This window comes from Vulpes vulpes, chromosome 14 (assembly GCF_048418805.1).
Source record: "Vulpes vulpes isolate BD-2025 chromosome 14, VulVul3, whole genome shotgun sequence".
Lineage (NCBI taxonomy): Eukaryota > Metazoa > Chordata > Mammalia > Carnivora > Canidae > Vulpes > Vulpes vulpes.
The window spans coordinates 118930301-118948129 of NC_132793.1; the positions used below are offsets into that span (position 1 = coordinate 118930301).

The window sequence follows — 17829 nt, forward strand, 5'->3', positions numbered from 1 at the left end:
CATGTATTGTGGCAGCAAAAGCCCTTCTAGAAGGGTCACTGTCTTCACCTAGAGTGTCAACAGGAATGAAATGAGCCACCAAGCTCTATTTTGTGAATGTGTAAAAATAAAACAAAGAAACTATATTTATTGTACACAAATATCTTATTGGACACTATGGACATAATAGCCAATATCTCCACTTCTTATGACACCCTTACTCTAAGGTAGGTATTAGGACCCCTGCTTTACAAATGAGGAGGAGTGACTTGCTCCAAAGTTGTCTGGTTGTCTATCTGATTGCAGAAGCATAGGCTTTCCCCAGCATGTCCTCATGTTTGTCATAGAGAAAGTAAATCAATAGTTAGTCTTTCTCTGTCTATTAACATAGGGAGTTATTATTAGGTTGAAATGCTGTATTTTAAACAGCTTGGGCACCTCCTGATGTTGCTAATAGCCTCTTCAATCAGCCCTCAGCCCATAATTTTGAGCTATATTTGAGATCCTTGTGTGCAATCTACTTCAACCATGCATGATTCTAGCAGAACTCTGTAGAAGCAGGAAATTATTAGAAAGGCAGATGGATCACCTTTGAGGCATAGAGGACATTGATGTGACAGGCTCATGCCACCATCCAGCACTTTACTATACTTTAGATCCAGATCATCCAATCCTCACAACAAGGGCTTTTCATCACCATTTTGTTGGTAAGGAACACCAGGCTCAGAAAGGACAGGTGACTTGCCCAGGGACGCACTGCTCATAAGTGGCAGGATGAAAGCAAGTCATCTTACACTAAAGACCATGCATTTTCCACTCCACTACCCTACATGTGAGAGTCATTGGTCTCTGTCCTCTCTCTGCTCACTGGACCTTTTGATGGGAAAGCTAGCCCCATCGATTCTTCTCTTTTAAACTCGAACTGCTTGCTCATGCATGTCCACTAATGCAGTGACATGGTCATGTGGCAGCTCATTACAGAAGAAGTATAACCCCCAGCAAAGGTCACTGTTCACCACGCTGTGTGCACGGTGGTGGACACAAAGAAGACTGGCCTTCTGGTTGCCAACAAACAAAATGTCTCATAGCAGATAAGAGTTTGAAAGTTAGGAGATCTGGTTTCAAAACCATTTCCCTCCCTTGTAGGTGGTGTGATCACAGGCAAGTTACTTAAACTCTCTGAGTCTCAACTTCCATGGCTGTAAAATGAGAGTAGTGATGCTCATCTTGCAGCAGTGTTAGTTAGAGGACTGGAAGGGGGTTAAAGGAGCTGGAAGGGCTCTGTCACGTAGCAACTCTCACGTAGCAGTTACTTCATTAGGATCCCTTGTCTTTCCCTTGATGGTGACAAGATTCCCTCCTCAGTCATTTCCTACCCTCAGGAAAGATGCACTGCAATTGTATTCTTTGCCTGGCTCTTAGAAAAACTCATGCGATGTCCCAGTCCAGCCCCAATGAGACATCATTGGCTCAACCACTGCTATCAAAGTGGAAAGGGTTGGAGCAGACAAAAGCACTCTGCAAAACACAAGGACCTGTGTGCAGTTTGTTTGCTGGCAAATGTCTCCACTGGTGGAGTCTTGGAGAAAGGGTGAGGGTTCGTAAAGAGTACGAACCCGATTCTGCTACTTAACTGGCTTTGTGTTCTTGCACCCATCACCTTACCTTCTTAAGCCTTTGGATTTCCTCATTTATAAAAGGAGGAAAAAACTCTAATTTGAGTTGGAGATCGAACACCCTAGTTTCTGGCCACTGGAATGAGAGAGGGTCAATCTCTGTTGAACACAATAACGTGCAGCCAAAACAGAAGTAATTAAAAATAAAGGGTTCCTACATAAGAGCAAAACCAAATGCCATCCTAAGAGCTCTGTGTAAAATGCATTTATTTTCCAAAGTTCCCTTGATAAAAATAGGATACGTAACAAACACAAAATGCAAGAACAAAGGGCCTCACTTTGACACACAGCCCATCTGCAGCCAGATGTTGCAGGAGTATGAACCATGGGTTAGGGTTGCCCTCCGGACCCGCAGAGGTGAGACTGAAGGCAACAAGGGTTCAAGGCTGGTCCTGATGCTGAGGAGAGTGGACTCCCTGGAAATTCATGAGATCAGATGAAACTGAGTCCTTGAGAGTCGTAGGTGTTGGGAGGTGTCTGCGTCTTCTCCATGTGCAACTTATACCTACTCATTATACACTATAAACACACACACACATGGGCGAGAGAAAAGTATCTATCTTCAGACTCCCTGGAGCTTTCCTTGGGACTAGTCCATGCCCAAGGCCCAAGTGGCCTTTTTAGCATTCAGAAAGTTCTTCTTCTTTCTCCTGGGAGGAACATGCAACGAGATCTCTGGTTCCTTTGGATTTCTGAATATGAAGAGCTTTTCGCCTGTGTTTAATAAATCAATGGTTTCTGCCCCTACAATGGGCACAGCAGCTGGTGCTCCAATGGACTCCAGGGACAGGTGTGGCCAGCTTCCTATTCCAGGCAATATCACTCTCTCTCTGAGAGGGGGACAGGTCTTCTTTAATATACTAAAGAAAGAAGAGAAGATCAGATGTGACATTTTTGGCGACTGACCCTCCTGAGTGTCCTAATGGGAGCCTTACAGGAGAATCCATTTTGGGTCCTTAGCCCTCAATCAGATGTCATTTTAATGAAAGATTTTTTCCCTGTGGTCATCAGATTGCCCCTAAAATTAGCTGAAGCCTACAGCAAGTGGTGTCTACAGACCACTCTTCCTGACTTGTGACTTAAATGTGCAGTTTTGCAAACCTGTTGTCATCATGTTGTTAGCTTGAAATTGGCCCTGGTCAGAGTAGGTACACCACGGAAACCGGTAAATGCTACAAATCAGACCATTTCTGTCTCTCTCCCCATCCACCAATGCTCAACATTTACCAGGACATCATTGCCTGTGAACCTCATATCAAAAAAGCAGGCTGATGAGCTCTGATTACAAAGCAAGAGTTAGAAGTCAGGCAAACTGAAACAGAAGAGCAACACTCTTGGGGGATGTCCCATAAAAGGATTGCTGGACTCCTGTCCATGAGTGGTCCAGCCCTAAATCGCTAGATGCTCTTGGTCATGGCCAGGACTACTTCTAAGAGCCATATACAACCTAAAAGCCACAGGGTTCTCTGTGTCCAATTCAGGCATGATGAGGTCATGTCAGTGGGGGTCACCTCCTGGAAGTCCCGACGGGATCACTGGTCCTTCTGGGGCAAGATGTGGCAGATGGGGCACCACCATCTCCTGCCCTTGCAGCTGGTCTGAATCTGAGCAAGGATTCCAATGCAGCTCTGTGTGATTCAGAGTCTCCTCTTCCTGCATCGCTGCACAGTGCCTCCGGGCAGGGCAAAGGCTAGCAGGGTGAGCCAGGGGAGTGGGGCCAGTTCTCCTCCTCACCTGCTCACTCCGCTCACAACCTGCAAGTGGCTTCACTCCCCCAGCCTGGGGGAACTGATATCTGCTCCTCCGTGAAGGACTTCACAATTTATACAGCTCGAAATTAATTTTCTTGGTTTGGGCTCAGAATCCTGATCTAATTTCTTTGGGACTAAATTCTGACATCCAGACTATTATCGGTGGCTCCAGGATTTTTAACACGGACAATTCACGAAGCATGGCCTCAGCACCTTTATCTTAGCTGAGAATTTATGGAAGGGGCAGGATTCAGGTTACACGCCTCGCTTGGACATGGATTGCTTCCAGAGCACACAGTGGATATTATCACTTCCTACCCTGTTATGAACCCACCTGACCTCACTTTTCCTCCAAAGCTTTTCCAGTGGGAAACACTGGATGCACTTGGTCGACCATGTGTAGCAATCTAAAACCATCCTGGCCTTAGCTCTCTTTGACCTCCAGCTGTGCAAAAACCACAGCTAAAAGAGAAAGGTGCTTGATGGAGTGGAAAGATTACTGGCCTGGAAGTCTAGGGAAAGAAAGGGGTTAGTCAGATGGTACCAAATCCCATGGCTGCCATTTCCCAGCTGCAGGCTTGGTGCCTCTTCCTGTGACCTACCGGAGCTGGAGTGTCAGCATCCCTACTTTCTGAAAGGCTGGGAGACTCAGGGCAGTAGATGGCAAAGGACTTTGTAAACTATAAACTCCAAATAGAGATACAGATTTACTCTCCCTCTAAGGATATCCCTTTTGAAAACAGCCACTAATTAAAATAAATACAGTAAAGTGCTAACAAATGATCAAGAATATTCTCCCACTGACAGCAAGAGGCCTATCTTCAGCTCCTAAACTAAGTCCACTGTGAGTAAAGATTGCGGTCTGTCAGGAAGGAATGTGGGGATGCCAACAGTCACCCTCCCCCAGTTTCCTGGGCCTCTCGCCTCCCGTCCGACTCCCAGGCAGCCGGGCTGACCCTCTTGCCCGGACCACCTGAGCAGGTGCTCAGCATTACCTCTCCTTCCTCTCTCGGGCCCAGAGCATTTTTTCCAGTCCTCTGCTTATCAGTTCTCCTCGCAGTCGGCTTTCCAGGGCTTGCCACCAGGCTTGGTGCTTCCTGAAGGCAAGAAGGGAGGCTCTTGTATTTCCTAGAATAGACTCTTCCTGAAAAGCACGATGGCGGTCCATCCCTCAACAGACCTTGGGCTGACAGGAAGAACTCGTTTTCATGGTCTGTCTCTCACTCGAGGCGCACTGACTGAGCACCTGCTCTGGTCAAGACACAGTCTCTGCCCCCAACGGGTTCCCAGTCCAGGGCTCAAAGCCGGGAAACAGGTGACATCAGTCAAGCAGCAGAAGGCTGCTAGAGGTGGGGACACTTGAGGTGAGTATTGCCTCCCCACAGCAGGGGACCCGGAGCACGTATGGTGGAATGCACCCTGTGTGTTAACTTATGGACTTTCCACCACCCTCCACCCCGGGTGTATGCTCCATGCAGCAGGACTTTGTCTCTCATTCTCTCCCACACGCTACTGTCTGTAACAGTGGACATGTGAGAAGCTCAGCAGGGTTTTATGAATATATTAAGAAAGTTGGAATGGCACAGCAGAAGCTTGGAAGGTGGGCTAGGCCGGGAACCCCAATGCTACGTGAAGGACCATGATTCTCTGTTGTTGGGGAAGGACACTGCAGTGTCACATAAGGGAGTCAGGGGCTCAGGTCAGTTCAGTAAAGGACAGTGTGGAACCCAGAGTCCTGTCTGTGCTGTGCTCATTCCACACCCTTGCTTCCCGCCTCTCCTTATAAAGAGCCTTTGCTGACCAAATTCACACCTGGAACCTGCTCCCAAAGGAACGTATCTATGCAGCATTATCTATAATTGAGGAAAAAAATGAATCCAAACCAAACGTCCAGTTAGAGGGCACGAGCTGCATACACTAGGCTACACACCTCTGGGGAATGTCACATGGTTGTTAACAATAATACCTATGAAGGGGTTTCAATAATGGTGAAAAGTATGAATTTTAAATTAATTAAACAGCTGAGAATATGGCCTAAATGGCGTGATAATTATTGCATAGGACGACATCTGCACATGAACAAGAGTCAGAAGGAAATAAGCAAACTAGCCTGTGCTGTAAAGTTCTGAGGAGCAGGACACAAGGTTGCATCTGCCGGGATTACTACACACGCAGAGACACTCACACATATTTCACACACTTGCACACACCGAACACACTCATAAAGCCCAGTAAGGAAACACCTTCTGGACAAAGAATTGTAAGAAAATGCTCACAGCCCTTTTCTTCAGGTAACAGAATCAGGACATTTCTTTTTCTTCTTTTTCTTTGTATGTACTTTTTACACTTCCTCTAAGGTGTGTGTACAGCATTCATGGCTGGGGAAACATTTTCTTAAGATGCTACTTGAAAAATAAACTGGTGACGAAGATAAAAGATTGGACAAAATTCTCAGGCCTCCCATGACGTATCAAGGGTTCACGGCTATCAGTGTGGACGTCCTCTGCTCCCAGAGCCATAAAGTGACGGCCAGGGGAGGTGTGTGTGCTCAGGGCCCACAGGCGTCCTGCTTCGTCCCTGCATGTGTTCCCCTCATGGAATCTCACTCAAGTGCTCCCAACGCAGCCTGGATGCCGCACTCACCTCCTCCTGGCCAGGTCGGCCTGCTCCCCGCCTCTGTCGTTCTCCACCGTGTGGTCAGGATGCTTCTGGGTGCCTGGATCGAGGGCCGCCAGGAGCTCAGACTGCAAGGCGGTGGGCAGAGCCACACTCAGGAGCCGGCGCAGCGTGGCCCCTGGCACCATCGCCAGCCTGGACAGGTACGATGCCAGTCTCAGCTCCTAGAGGGGTGACAGGGAAGCTCATGACCTCACTGCCCTGACCTTGATGAACAACCCGTTTTTGTTTTTTTTTAATGATAGTCACACAGAGAGAGAGAGAGAGAGGCAGAGACACAGACAGAGGGAGAAGCAGGCTCCATGCACCAGGAGCCCGACGTGGGACTCGATCCCGGGTCTCCAGGATCACACCATGGGCCAAAGGCAGGCGCTAAACTGGTGCGCCACCCAGGGATCCCCAAACAACCCGTTTAAATGGATGACAGTCTTAGGACGTTTTGTCCCACGGAGAGAACTATCTTAGCAGCTCGGTCTTGAAAACACGTCCCCAAATTCACAGAACTGTCAAGAAGAAATCTACTTGGTCAGCAACCCTGGCAAACCGTGACACACCAGAAACCTTCATCCATCCTCCCAACTGCTCCCAACTCATGCAGGATGGCCGCATCTCTGGCCTGCAGCGGGGCGAGCTGGTGACTTCTCTCCTGCTCATGCACCCTGATGCAGCGTGGCTCAGAGCAAACAGCACAGGATCAGGAAGGAACTGGAATGTCCCCAAACCAGCAGATGGTTGAAGAAGCTGTGTGCTGGGCACATCTGGATGGATGCCACGTGAAAAGAGCCTGTATCCACAAGTCCCTCCTATAAGATTTCATGTGTCTTTCTTTCCAGAACTGACAAAATGTGGACATGGAGAAGAGTGTAGTGGTTGCCGGGGGTGAGGGTTGGGAGAGGGGTGGGTGCACCTGTAAAGGGGTGGCACGAGGCGGGTCTCTGTGCCGATGGAATGGTTCTGTATCTCGATTGTGGAACTGATTACGTGAATTGACACAGAACTTATACACACATTTTGTAATATGTAACCACGGGGGGAAACTGAGTGAAACATGGGGTGGGGTACTGGAACTCTCTACACTAGCTTCAACTTTAGGTGAATTTAAAATTGTTTCAAAAGAAAAAGTTAAAGGCGGGGGACTGTCTAGGTTCTGCACTCGGGAAACCCTGGGCTGGCCTCCAGCCCCACTGCACAGAACGGACCCTGTGTGTCCTGGGGCAACCCCCTTCTTTCTCTTTGTGCTCGGGTTTCCTTATTTGTAAAGTGGGGTAACTGTAACCCCTCCAGCAGATGTTTCTGTGAGGTCAGAAGGACCTGCCATGTGGAGAACCATCGCACCCCATGGAGATCCAGACAGCAGCTCCAAGCAACATGCTTTTCTTCCCCTGCAGTCTGGGGGATGAAAGTCTGAAGTCATTTCCACCGAGCTCAAGTCAACAGAGCTCGTTCCTGCTCAGGCTCAGGGGACAATGCATCTTCCTGTCTCTTTCAGCTTCAGCTGCCACCTGCCTGCCTTGGCTCATGGCCCTTCCTGCATCTTCAAAGTGTGTCCCTCCAACTTCTGCTTTTGTCACCGTCACACGGCCCTCCCTTCTGTGCCTGCTGCTGCCTCACTCTTACCAGGACCCTTTTTCTCCTTCAAGTGTGGATTTCTACTCTGTGTGGGTTTTTGGCGTATTTCATCCTTATCTGTTTGTTGTTGCTGTTGTTGCTGTTAGTCTTTTTGTTTGTTTTTTGTTTTTTACAGATTTTATTTATTTGACAGAGAGAAAAGAGAGAGTACAAGCAGGGGGAGTGGCAGGCAAAGGGAGAGGGAGAAGTAGGCTCCCCACTGAGCAGGGAGCCTGACACGGGGCTCGATCCCAGGACCCTGAAATCACGACCTGAGCTGAAGGCAGGTGCTTAACTAACCGAGCTGCCCAGGTGCCCCCTTGTCTTTGTTTTTAAGAAATGTTGCCTATTTTAAGGAATTTAAGCAATGTGATAAAGCACAAAGGTTAATGTTAAAATAATAATCCCATATGCCATTATCCAGAAGTGATTTTTAGTAACATTAGGCAAGCACTGTTCCAAGCATCTTTCTAGACATATATGTGGATGATGGATGGATGAATGGGGGATGCATGGGGGATGGGGGATGGGGGAATGTATGAGTGGATGAATGGATGGGTAAGTGGATGGATAGATGGACAGAACTACAAAATGAGATCATAATGCACACAAAATACAATTCAGTTTATTTATGTATTTTGTTGATTGCCTACTCTCCACACTAGAATAACAGCTCCTGAGGGCATGACATTATCTCTTGTGTTTACTGCTGAAATCCCAGTGGCCAAGACAGCCCCTGTTGCTTACTTTGAAGCACGGTGAGTATTTATTCACGAACAAAGCCTCTTCAGAGGATGTCAGGGTCTTTGAAGTCAAGGGGACTCGAAGTCACACCTTATGTGGTTAAGACAGTATTCCACTTTGTCTACAAACGGCCACAGTCATGCTGGAAACCTCTCGGGGTAAAGAGAGGAGTTCAGTGAGGAATATGGATGGGGTCCCGGGCTCACCCACTGCACGGGGGTGCTTCCTGATGCGCTGGGTCAGTGCCATTCATTTCTTAAGCACCCCTTTCCCATTTTAGTCATGAAGCAATGAGGAAGTCTCTTGCTTTAAAAGGAATGTGCAGTAGCATGAAATGGAATGGCTACAGCATTTAAATAGAGCAAAAGCTGATTTCAGTGGCTAGCTTTGTTTGTAGTGGAACCTCCTGTGTGTTAAACTTGTACCAGAGAAGAGAAGCATGTCTGGATACCTGGTGAGTCTCAGAAAAGAAGCTGACCAGGGCAGTCACTACTACTGTCACCATTGCCACCGCTGTGCCTGACAGGAACGTCTCCTCCCTGCTGGCCTGGGGCCAGGTGCTTGTCATAAATCCACTCAGCCATCCCCAGGTCCTGTTGTCACCCCGCCCGTGCTACAGGTGAGGACACGTGCACTCTGAGGAACAGGTGACATGACATGTGCTGACGAGGGCTGGCCCACAACATGGCTAACGGGTCCTCACCTGGCTGTACAGGGTCGCAAAGGTGTCGAACTCCATGTTCTCCAGCAAATCTTCGAGCACAATGCCATGGTCTCGCTCCTCCTTCCAACTAGCATGCAGACAAAATCTAGATGAGTCCACTTTAATTACAACATGACCTTAGAAGACCATGTAGTTATTTAAATAACAATCACAAAGGAAGAAGTTTTGTGGCAGCTGTATGGAGACTTTTCTGTACCTTTGCTGGGCCAGCTGTGGTCCTAGTTGGAAAACACTTGGTATCAGTAGTCATGCTCAAGAAGACCAAGATCTGGGGTCCTGGCCCACCATGTGCCCCATGTGGAAGCAGACCCGGAACCACGTTCCCAGCTTGGTCCTGGCTCTGGACACAGAGGCTTGGGGTGCCTTTCCACATGAGGGTTCCCCTCAGGCTCTCTGACTTCCACATGAGAGGATCTGCCTACCTGGTCCCTTAGCCGATGGAGGTGGCACTGTGGGTGATCCACCCTGCACTCTTGTTAGCTAACACAACCCCAAATTTATGTCAGAAGCTTTTTTCATGAGCGATCTCCTCCATAAAGCATGAGGCAGACGAGGGTGTCCTATACCCGAAAATCCTGGTGTAAACCAGGTCCTCGTCTCCAAGGGCTGGGCCTTGCCCTCTGATCACATACATTCAGCCTCTCCTACAATTAGTTCAGTGGAACAGAACTGCACTTTGATATCGTGTTTCTAGGAAGGCATAATCAAATACATTAAAATAACCCATAATCTCGCCACCAAGAAGTCACATCTGTTACAACTGGGTCTCTCTGCTGCTAATTAGTTTGTGCACATGTGTTTTAAAAAATGGAATCATACTATGTCTCTAGTTAGTACCCCGTCCTTCCCACATCAACATTATAGTCACAGTGGAACACCATAAAGCTGTTAAAAAGTACATTTGCCAAGAGTTCTTAATGTCTTGGGCAAAGGCTAATTGTTAATTAAGAAGAATGCAAAGAGCAGCCCTAACAGAAGGTAAGGGCTCTGTCTTGTTTTCTAATTTTACAAAAGCAGGATATGAACTGTTACATTCAAGGTGAGATCTGAGTGAGGCCGGTATTCACTGCATCACACTCCTGTCTGGATAAAGTGCTGTGATTATGTACGATGCTGGCACCGGGTAAGGCTGGGTGAGGGTGGGGCATGGAATTTCCCTGCACTATTTCTGCAACTTCTTGTGAGTCTACAATTATTTGAAAATAAAAAGTTTAAAAAATATGTTCAGCAAAAACCTCAATGATACCAGAAAGAAAATAAATCAAGGCAGGAGTGATGTCAGGGAAGAAGAACATCCGCTCCTAAGTCAGCAGCTGGTGTCTAGGCACTGGGAGGACACCTCAGCCAGCAGGGTGACAGCCGGGGGGTCGGGTCCAGATGAGCCAAGAGGCCAGGTGCCCCCAGGCCTGCAGGGGACTGATACCATACTGTGCCACCACTGGGCAATGGGCTCACCTCTGCTGGTGGCGCTCCAGTAGCTTCCGGCCCTGGCTCAGGGCTTGCTGCAGGACAGCAGACATCTGCCTTTCAGAACCCGTGTCCTCGGGCTCGCCCAGAAGCCCGGGCCCGTCGCCAGCCCACTCCTGCCGGCTTGTCAGAGCCCGCTGTAGCTGAGACGCCTCCTGGTGGGCCAACTTATCTTCCAGCTTCCTCTCCAGCTCCTGGAGCTCCTGCACACAGAGGGGCAAGGGGTCCACAGATTAAATCAGAGCTCCTGGGCCTGGCACGATCTGCTCTTGCTTGCCTCCCCACTCTAGACGGGCCGAACAGCGTAAGGAGGCCACACGAGGACCTCTCACACCTCCCTGCCTTTGCACACACTGCTCCTGCCACCTACAGGGCCCTCCTCTGGTTGCCTGTGCAGTTCTGAGTCTCCTTTCAAGCCCTAGCTCAAGGACATCCTCAGTGAGGGGTTCCTCAGGTCCCTGGGACAATGCGGACACCCACTCCAAAGGTGCCCACTCACTTTCCTCTGTCTGTTCCCCTCACAGGCTGAATGTCTGTGGTCCCTCACAATTCCTATATTGGGGCCTTAACTCACAATGGGATGGTACTTAGGGGAGTGAGTGAGGCTTTGGGAGGCAAATGAGTTTAGATGAGGTGCCAAAGGTGGGGCCCCAGGATGGGATCAGCGTCCTTGTTAAGACTGGAAAAGAGACACCTGAGCCCCCGTCTCAACAGGATTCAACAGGAAAGTGGCCATCTGAAGCCAGGAAGGAAGCTCTCAGCAATGAATGATCAAGGCTGGTGCCTTGATCTTGGATTTCCAGTCTCCAGACCTCTGAGAGAAACGTCTGTTGTTTCAGCCCCCCAGGCTCTGGTGTTTGTTACGGAAGCCCAAGCAGGCTGAGACTACCCCATCTCTGTAGCTGCCTGAAGTGGCTGTACCTTTCCATTAGAGTGTGAGCTCTGGGGGGCAGGGCTGGATCTCCAGCTCACTGTCTGCAGCGCTCAGCACCATGCCTGGCAGCTGGCACCTGTCATCGCTGATGTATAGGACACCAGCACACATTTATCCACCTGGTGGGAAGCCTGTGCCAGAGCACAACAACCAGGGTGGACACGGATGGGACCCACAGCACGCTGGGTGCCCTTCTAAGTGTTCACATATATTAATCTCATGGAGTCCTTGAAACTACCCTATGGAATACATACTCTTATTTCCCCCACTACAGATGAGGAGATTAAGGCGAAAGAGTTAAAGTAATTTTCTGTCTCATGCAGCTCTTAAGTGGCAGAGCCAGAGCTTGAGGCCAGGCCAGGTCACACTACACTGCCTCTTGTTGGCCAAGGAGAAGAAAGCTGCATTCTTAGGCCACCAGAGTCAGATAATCTGGCTACAGGATTCTGTCCACAGCCTGCTCAGGTTTAAGGAGAGACGGGGGCTGGAAGGTCCCAAGCCTCGGAGAATGTAGACACAGGCCAGGACTCTAAGTGGGGGTGGAGGGTGAAGCTGGGACTCAGTCCAGGGGCTTCAGATGGGCTCCACAGAGGACGGTGGTCCATCATCCTCCGAAAATAAGTGCAAAAGAGCCTGCCGTTCTGAGCGGAGCCATCTAACACACTGAAGTTTCCAATTACGGCCATCCATCTCCTTGCAGCATCCCAAATGTAAACATAACCAAACACAGAGCTTCTAACAGCGCTAATGAGTTTCTGACAGCATGTGCTGTCAGCATGCCTGGAGCCTGCTCATGGACCAGGCTCTCACTGATCCCACACTCGCGCTGGCCAGCCCCAGCCACGGTGTGGGGAACCAAGGCCAGAACCCACAGCTGCCAGTGTCTCCAAAGCAGGAGGAGAGCACAGAGAGTGTCACACTTGTTTTCCAAGACCTGGTGAGCCGTGACTGGGAACAGAAAGTGAAGTGGGAATGTGTCCTGCAGGCTGTAGCTGCTGGTGGCACATCCTTCCAGAGGCCAGCCTGTTCCTCAGACTCCTTCCGCACCCTGTACAACCACCTGCCACTTTGCACAACTGGAATCCAAGGCCTGGTTCTGGAACTATCTTCCTTAATACCTGTTCTCCTCCCTAGAGTTTAACTGCTGAGGGTGGAGAGCCAGGGACTGCAGCTGGCCTGTTTACCCTTCTGCCCAGCAGGGAACACAGGGCCTGACTCGCAGAAGAAAGAACAGTCATGGCCAGCAGCAGCATCTCGATTATTCCTAGTAATAATAATGTCAGCTGCATGTACTGTCAGACTCGATCCAGCACAAAGGAGAAATGTGTTATTATGGGACGCCTGGGTGGCTTAGCAATTAAGCATCTGCCTTCGGCCCAGGGCATGATCCTGGAGTCCTGGGATTGAGTCTCACATTAGGCTCCCCGCAGGGAGCCTACTTCTTCCTCTGCCTGTGTCTCTGCCTCTCTCTCTGTGTCTCTCATGAATAAATAAATAAAATCTTTTAAAAAACCCAAATGTGTTATTATGCAATAATATAGATAAGGTGGTTAAGGCATAGAGAGTATTGGTCAATCTCCTGAAGTCACAGAACAGCTCAAGTGCCATGAGTGAGGAGGGATTTCAGGTTTCTCGGGCTCTGGGCCCCATGCCTCGGCTCTGTTGTCTCTGGCAAGCACTCTGTAGGTATCAGTTGAATGAATGGTTAGACAGATAGACAATGAGATGAAAGACAGATTGACAGCTCCAGGCCTTTTATTGGGCAGAAGGGGTCAGGGGTGAATGAGATATGGCCCCTGGACTCTGGGAACTCACAGTCTAGTGTGGATGACAGCTGTGCAGTTAGTGACAGTAACAGCCACCATCTGCTGTCGCAGAGATTTGGGAGGGACAGGATGTAAACATGAAGCTGAAAGAGACCAACTCTGCCCGAGGGAATCATAGAGGGCTTCACAGAGGAGGCAACATTTGGCTTGACTCAGACTATGGATATGAGCTTGCAAAGGGGTCAAACAGAAGCCACGCCCATTCAGAGGAATGGGAGTAATTCAGAGGAATGAATTGAGAGCCTGAATGGAATGGATGCTCAAGTGTGCGGAGCAGCAAAGGTCCAGGTTGAAATGCGGGGTCCCTCCGACAGTAGTGAAGGCGGAGATTTGAAATCTAGAGTAGAGGCAGGCTGAGGTTGTCAATGATCATTTCTGTTTTTCAGAGACTTCTCAGGCCACAGTGTAGAGGGGACCAGAGTAGGCGGAGGGATGCAGGCGGAAACACATGTGAGGACAGGAGCCAGGCTTTGCGGGAGAAGGTGCAAGCCCTGCTTTCCAGCTGCGGGAGCTTGGGGCAACGCTGTAACCTTCCTGAGCCTCATTCCTGCATCTGTAGAATGGGTATAGAAGCATCATGGGCTTGACAGAAGGTTCAAACACTTCCCATGATGCTCTGGACTTATGGAGAGCCCGATTCACATGAGCAAATTACTGTTAGTGTTATTTTTCTTTTTCATGTCTAGATTTGTCCCAGCAGTGAAGCTGGGCACCAAAGTCAGGAATGAGGAAAAAAGTTCTCGCAGAATCAACAGACTGGGCGATTAGCAGCAAGTGGGCAGTAAGCCAGAGGAAGAACAAAGGAAGACACCGGGTTCAGGCTTGGAACAGTGGATCCAGAGCAATTGAACTATGGTGCAGATATAGTGGGTATGGTTGGTCTGGGGTCCCAGGATCTGTTAGGGGGAAGTCCAACTTCTGTAGATTTGCCCATCATGCTGCATGGCCCCGTGATTCAACTGTGCCTTGCCTATGTTCCCATCTCACAAGATGTGTTGGAATCTTTCATCCAAGGTGGTGCACTTGATATAGTTCTCTTCCAAGTCCTTCCTTCCAAAGCATTTCATTTCATGGTTTTTTAATTCCTCTGAATGTTTAACAGCTTAAGAGCCCATTCACAATGGGAAAGCGGTTTTCACGGAATGATCAAATTGTGGAATGAAAGTCTAGTATCTGGAGCAAAACAACAGGTTTGTCTTCCCTTCAAATGCAAATCAAGAAAACACTGGCATCTTCACATCCACTGCCTTTCCACCAGCTGGATAATACATCATGTGACTTATGAGCAGTTGCTTCCCTTTCAGGACACATAACTCTTCCAAACACATTCGAGAAGATGGAAACTTTGATGTTACGCAAAAAGGCTGTGAGATGAAACTGAAAATGTAAGCGTCATACTACCCAATGACTACAGAAGTCAGGGCAGTCTCAAGGTGTCTCAGGGCTGAGCTGAGCGGTTGCCCAGGGCACTCGGGGGGCAGCAGGTGAAATGTGAGCTGAAGGCCACAGGCTCCTAATGTCTACTCTGCCCCTAATCAATACATGACCTTGACTTGTCCCTCCTCTGTAGGCCTCACACCCTTCACCTGTAATACGGGGCCACACATACCCCTGCACCCATCATCTCTCTCATTCTTGCTGCGGATTTTGGGTAAATACCCAGTGTTGGTTTCCTCCTGACATGAATTTGCTACGAAATTTTTATCTTAGGTGGGTGTTGAATTTGACAAAATACTTGTTCTGTTATACTGAAATGATCATATAAGTTTTTCTTTTCTCCTTTAATCCGTTAACCTGGCAAACTTTGTAAATGGATATTTTAAAGTTCAACCAACCTTATATTTCTGGGAAAAACTCAACCTGGCCATGCTGTGCTAATTATTTTATGGATGGCTGGATTATGTTAGTGGCATTTTGTTTACAAGTTGTATGTCTATGCTCACAAGTAAGGGTGAACTAGAATTGTTCTTATACTACTCTTGTCTGGTTTTCATGTCAGGGTTGTCTAAGCTTCATAAAATGAGGAATATTCCCTATTTTTCTAACATCAGGAATAATTTGTATATGAGATTGGAAAAATTTGTTGGAGCTCACCTATAAAACTATCAGGGTTGGTGCCTTTTTGTGTCAGATTTCCTGACTACTGAATCAATTTCTTTTATGGTAATAAGACTTTCTACTTGAGTCCATTTTGACAAATTTTCTAGGAAATTTTCCATTTCCTTTCAGTTTTCAAATTCATCTACACGAAATTGTTCACAGAGTTTTGTTTTCTAAAACTCTATTGCATGTATAGTTAATGATGCTTTTTATTATTTATTAGCCCCATATCTCCTTTTCAAATGGTCACTCGTATCAGAGCTTTGTGTATTTTATTAGCCTTTTTTCAGAAAATTCAAATTTTCACATTACTGATCCTTTCTGTCATAGTTTGGTTGGTTTTGGGTAGGTTTTTTTCTTATTTTACTTATGTGATCTTCCTTCCTTCTTTCCAGATTTATTTCTCATCATTCCCCTCTAGTTTTTCATATGATCTTAATCATAAGCCTTTCTTTTTAAATATAAGTTTAGGGCATTAATTTCCCTTAGAGCTAAAAAACTACTTTGGCAAAATTCCACAAATTTTAATATGTTGTATTTATATTATTTTTCTGTTCTACATTAAAAAAAATTTCCATTATCATTTCTTTGACCAATGAATTATTCAGAAGTAAGTTTTAAAACTTTCCAAGCATGGACTGTGAGTAATAATCTTTTCTTAAAAGGATTTAAACTTAAGTTTCTTTTTCAAAAAGGTGGTCAAATAATATTGTATAACTTAATTGTAACTGTTCCAATGTGTGCACAAGAATAATATGTATTTGTTAATTGCTGGCTGTAAGATTCTGTGGACATACATTAAATACAGGTTGACTGACTGGTTAATCAACTCATTGGTATCTTCACATGTCTTATCTGATCAACCACAGAAAAGGGGTGTGCTGCAATCTCCCACTACAGTGACAGATTTACCAACTTCTCCCTGCTGTTTTGTCAATTGCTTTTTGTTATTTTGAGTCTTTTATCACATACATGCAAGTTTAGAATCACTCTGCTGTGCTCATGAATGAAAACTCTAAAGTCATTTCGGTATTACCTTTAATTTTTAAAATAATTTCATAAATCATTATTTTATATTCTATGCTGATCATCTGAGCATCTAACATCTTTAGAGATTTCAATCTGTTGGGTCTTTATTTATTTATTTTTTGGTTTCTCCCACATTGTATATGTATATCATTTTGTCTTGCTTATGTGTTTGGGGACTTCTAATTTTAACTGAGAACTTATATTTGGCTGGAATTAATCTGTGAAAATCTGGAGATGCCCAGATGGAGAATATTTCCCTCTGGAGAGGATTTGTTTTTGTTCTGGCCAAGCACTAGAGTAGTCAGCCATCCCAGAACCATTGTAATTTAATTTATTGCTTTGGGAGATTTCCTGACTGGAGAGCTGAAGTACTTTTGGATTCCTTCAAACAAATTCACAGGGGAGAGTCCCCTCCCCTTTCCCCTCCCCCTACCCCCAGCCCTGGGGAATGGACAGGTCTTCCCATGAAGGGTGACTCCTTTGACAGCAGGTGGCTTTCTCCTCCCACCCCCTCACTGGGGGTTTTACCTCCTCAGGACACCCCAGCCTCATATCCTATCCCCCCAAATGAACCCCAAATCCCTGGGTTGCAGATCTCAGTTCTTGCCCTGGGATTGGAGCCTCTGGATTGGCCTTCCCTGGGATATCCTTGGCCTCTGGTAATTTTCCACATTCTTTTGTGCACTAACAAAGCATTAGGATGTATGTTTATTTTTACTTATCCACCATCTGAATGTTTTGTGCTGGAATACCAACATTTCCACTTTTTTCTATCCTGAAAAACATCTGACATAATGCAGGCTGCATGATGTTTATGGGAGAAACAGCTCAGCACTCTTCAGAATCTAATGTCATTTACGACTTTAAAAAAGGAATGATGGGAACCCCCACTGGCAAGATCAACGAGGAAGTCCATGAACGTGACCTGGTGGGTTGAAGTCAAAAACAGACTGCGTTCCACTCCTGGCATTTATCAGCCACATGGAGACCTGCCACCTGCCCGAATCTCAATTTCTCCCTGAGAACTGAACATAATAGCAGTGCCCACTTCACAACACAGCTCAATAGTTAAGTAATATAATGTGTGATAGAGGGCATAAAGGTGGAGCAGCATAAGATTGTAACTTATAATCAGTCGTGCTTAAAGGGGCATTTTGAGATGTGTGATTAAGAATGATTAATGCTTACACCAGAGTGTGTCCATTCACAGCCTGTTCGTGCTTGCCTGCACATACCTGGCACCCAGTGAGCAGGGTTCCTTTTCCTCTCTAGCGGTATTATAATAACATATGAAGTTCTAAAATCTTCTCATAAA

General features: G+C 47.1%; 1 protein-coding gene across 5 annotated transcripts in view; it reads right to left on the reverse strand.

Annotated features, from left to right (window-relative positions):
* Positions 1-1845: 1845 nt before the first annotated feature.
* EVC2 (EvC ciliary complex subunit 2) overlaps positions 1846-17829 on the reverse strand; it is a 127500-nt gene continuing 111516 nt past the window's right edge. For 2 of the 5 annotated variants that reach the window (XM_072737796.1, XM_072737793.1), the window contains 5 exons: positions 10614-10828; positions 9138-9243; positions 6050-6246; positions 4402-4503; positions 1846-2515 (listed from right to left, as the gene is read on the reverse strand). In XM_072737796.1, coding sequence (XP_072593897.1) covers positions 2245-2515; positions 4402-4503; positions 6050-6246; positions 9138-9243; positions 10614-10828 — 891 coding nt within the window. In that variant the 3' untranslated portion in view covers positions 1846-2244. The remainder of the gene's footprint in view (positions 2516-4401; positions 4504-6049; positions 6247-9137; positions 9244-10613; positions 10829-17829) is intronic. The other 3 variants (XM_026002111.2, XM_072737794.1, XM_072737795.1) reach the window with 3 other exon arrangements.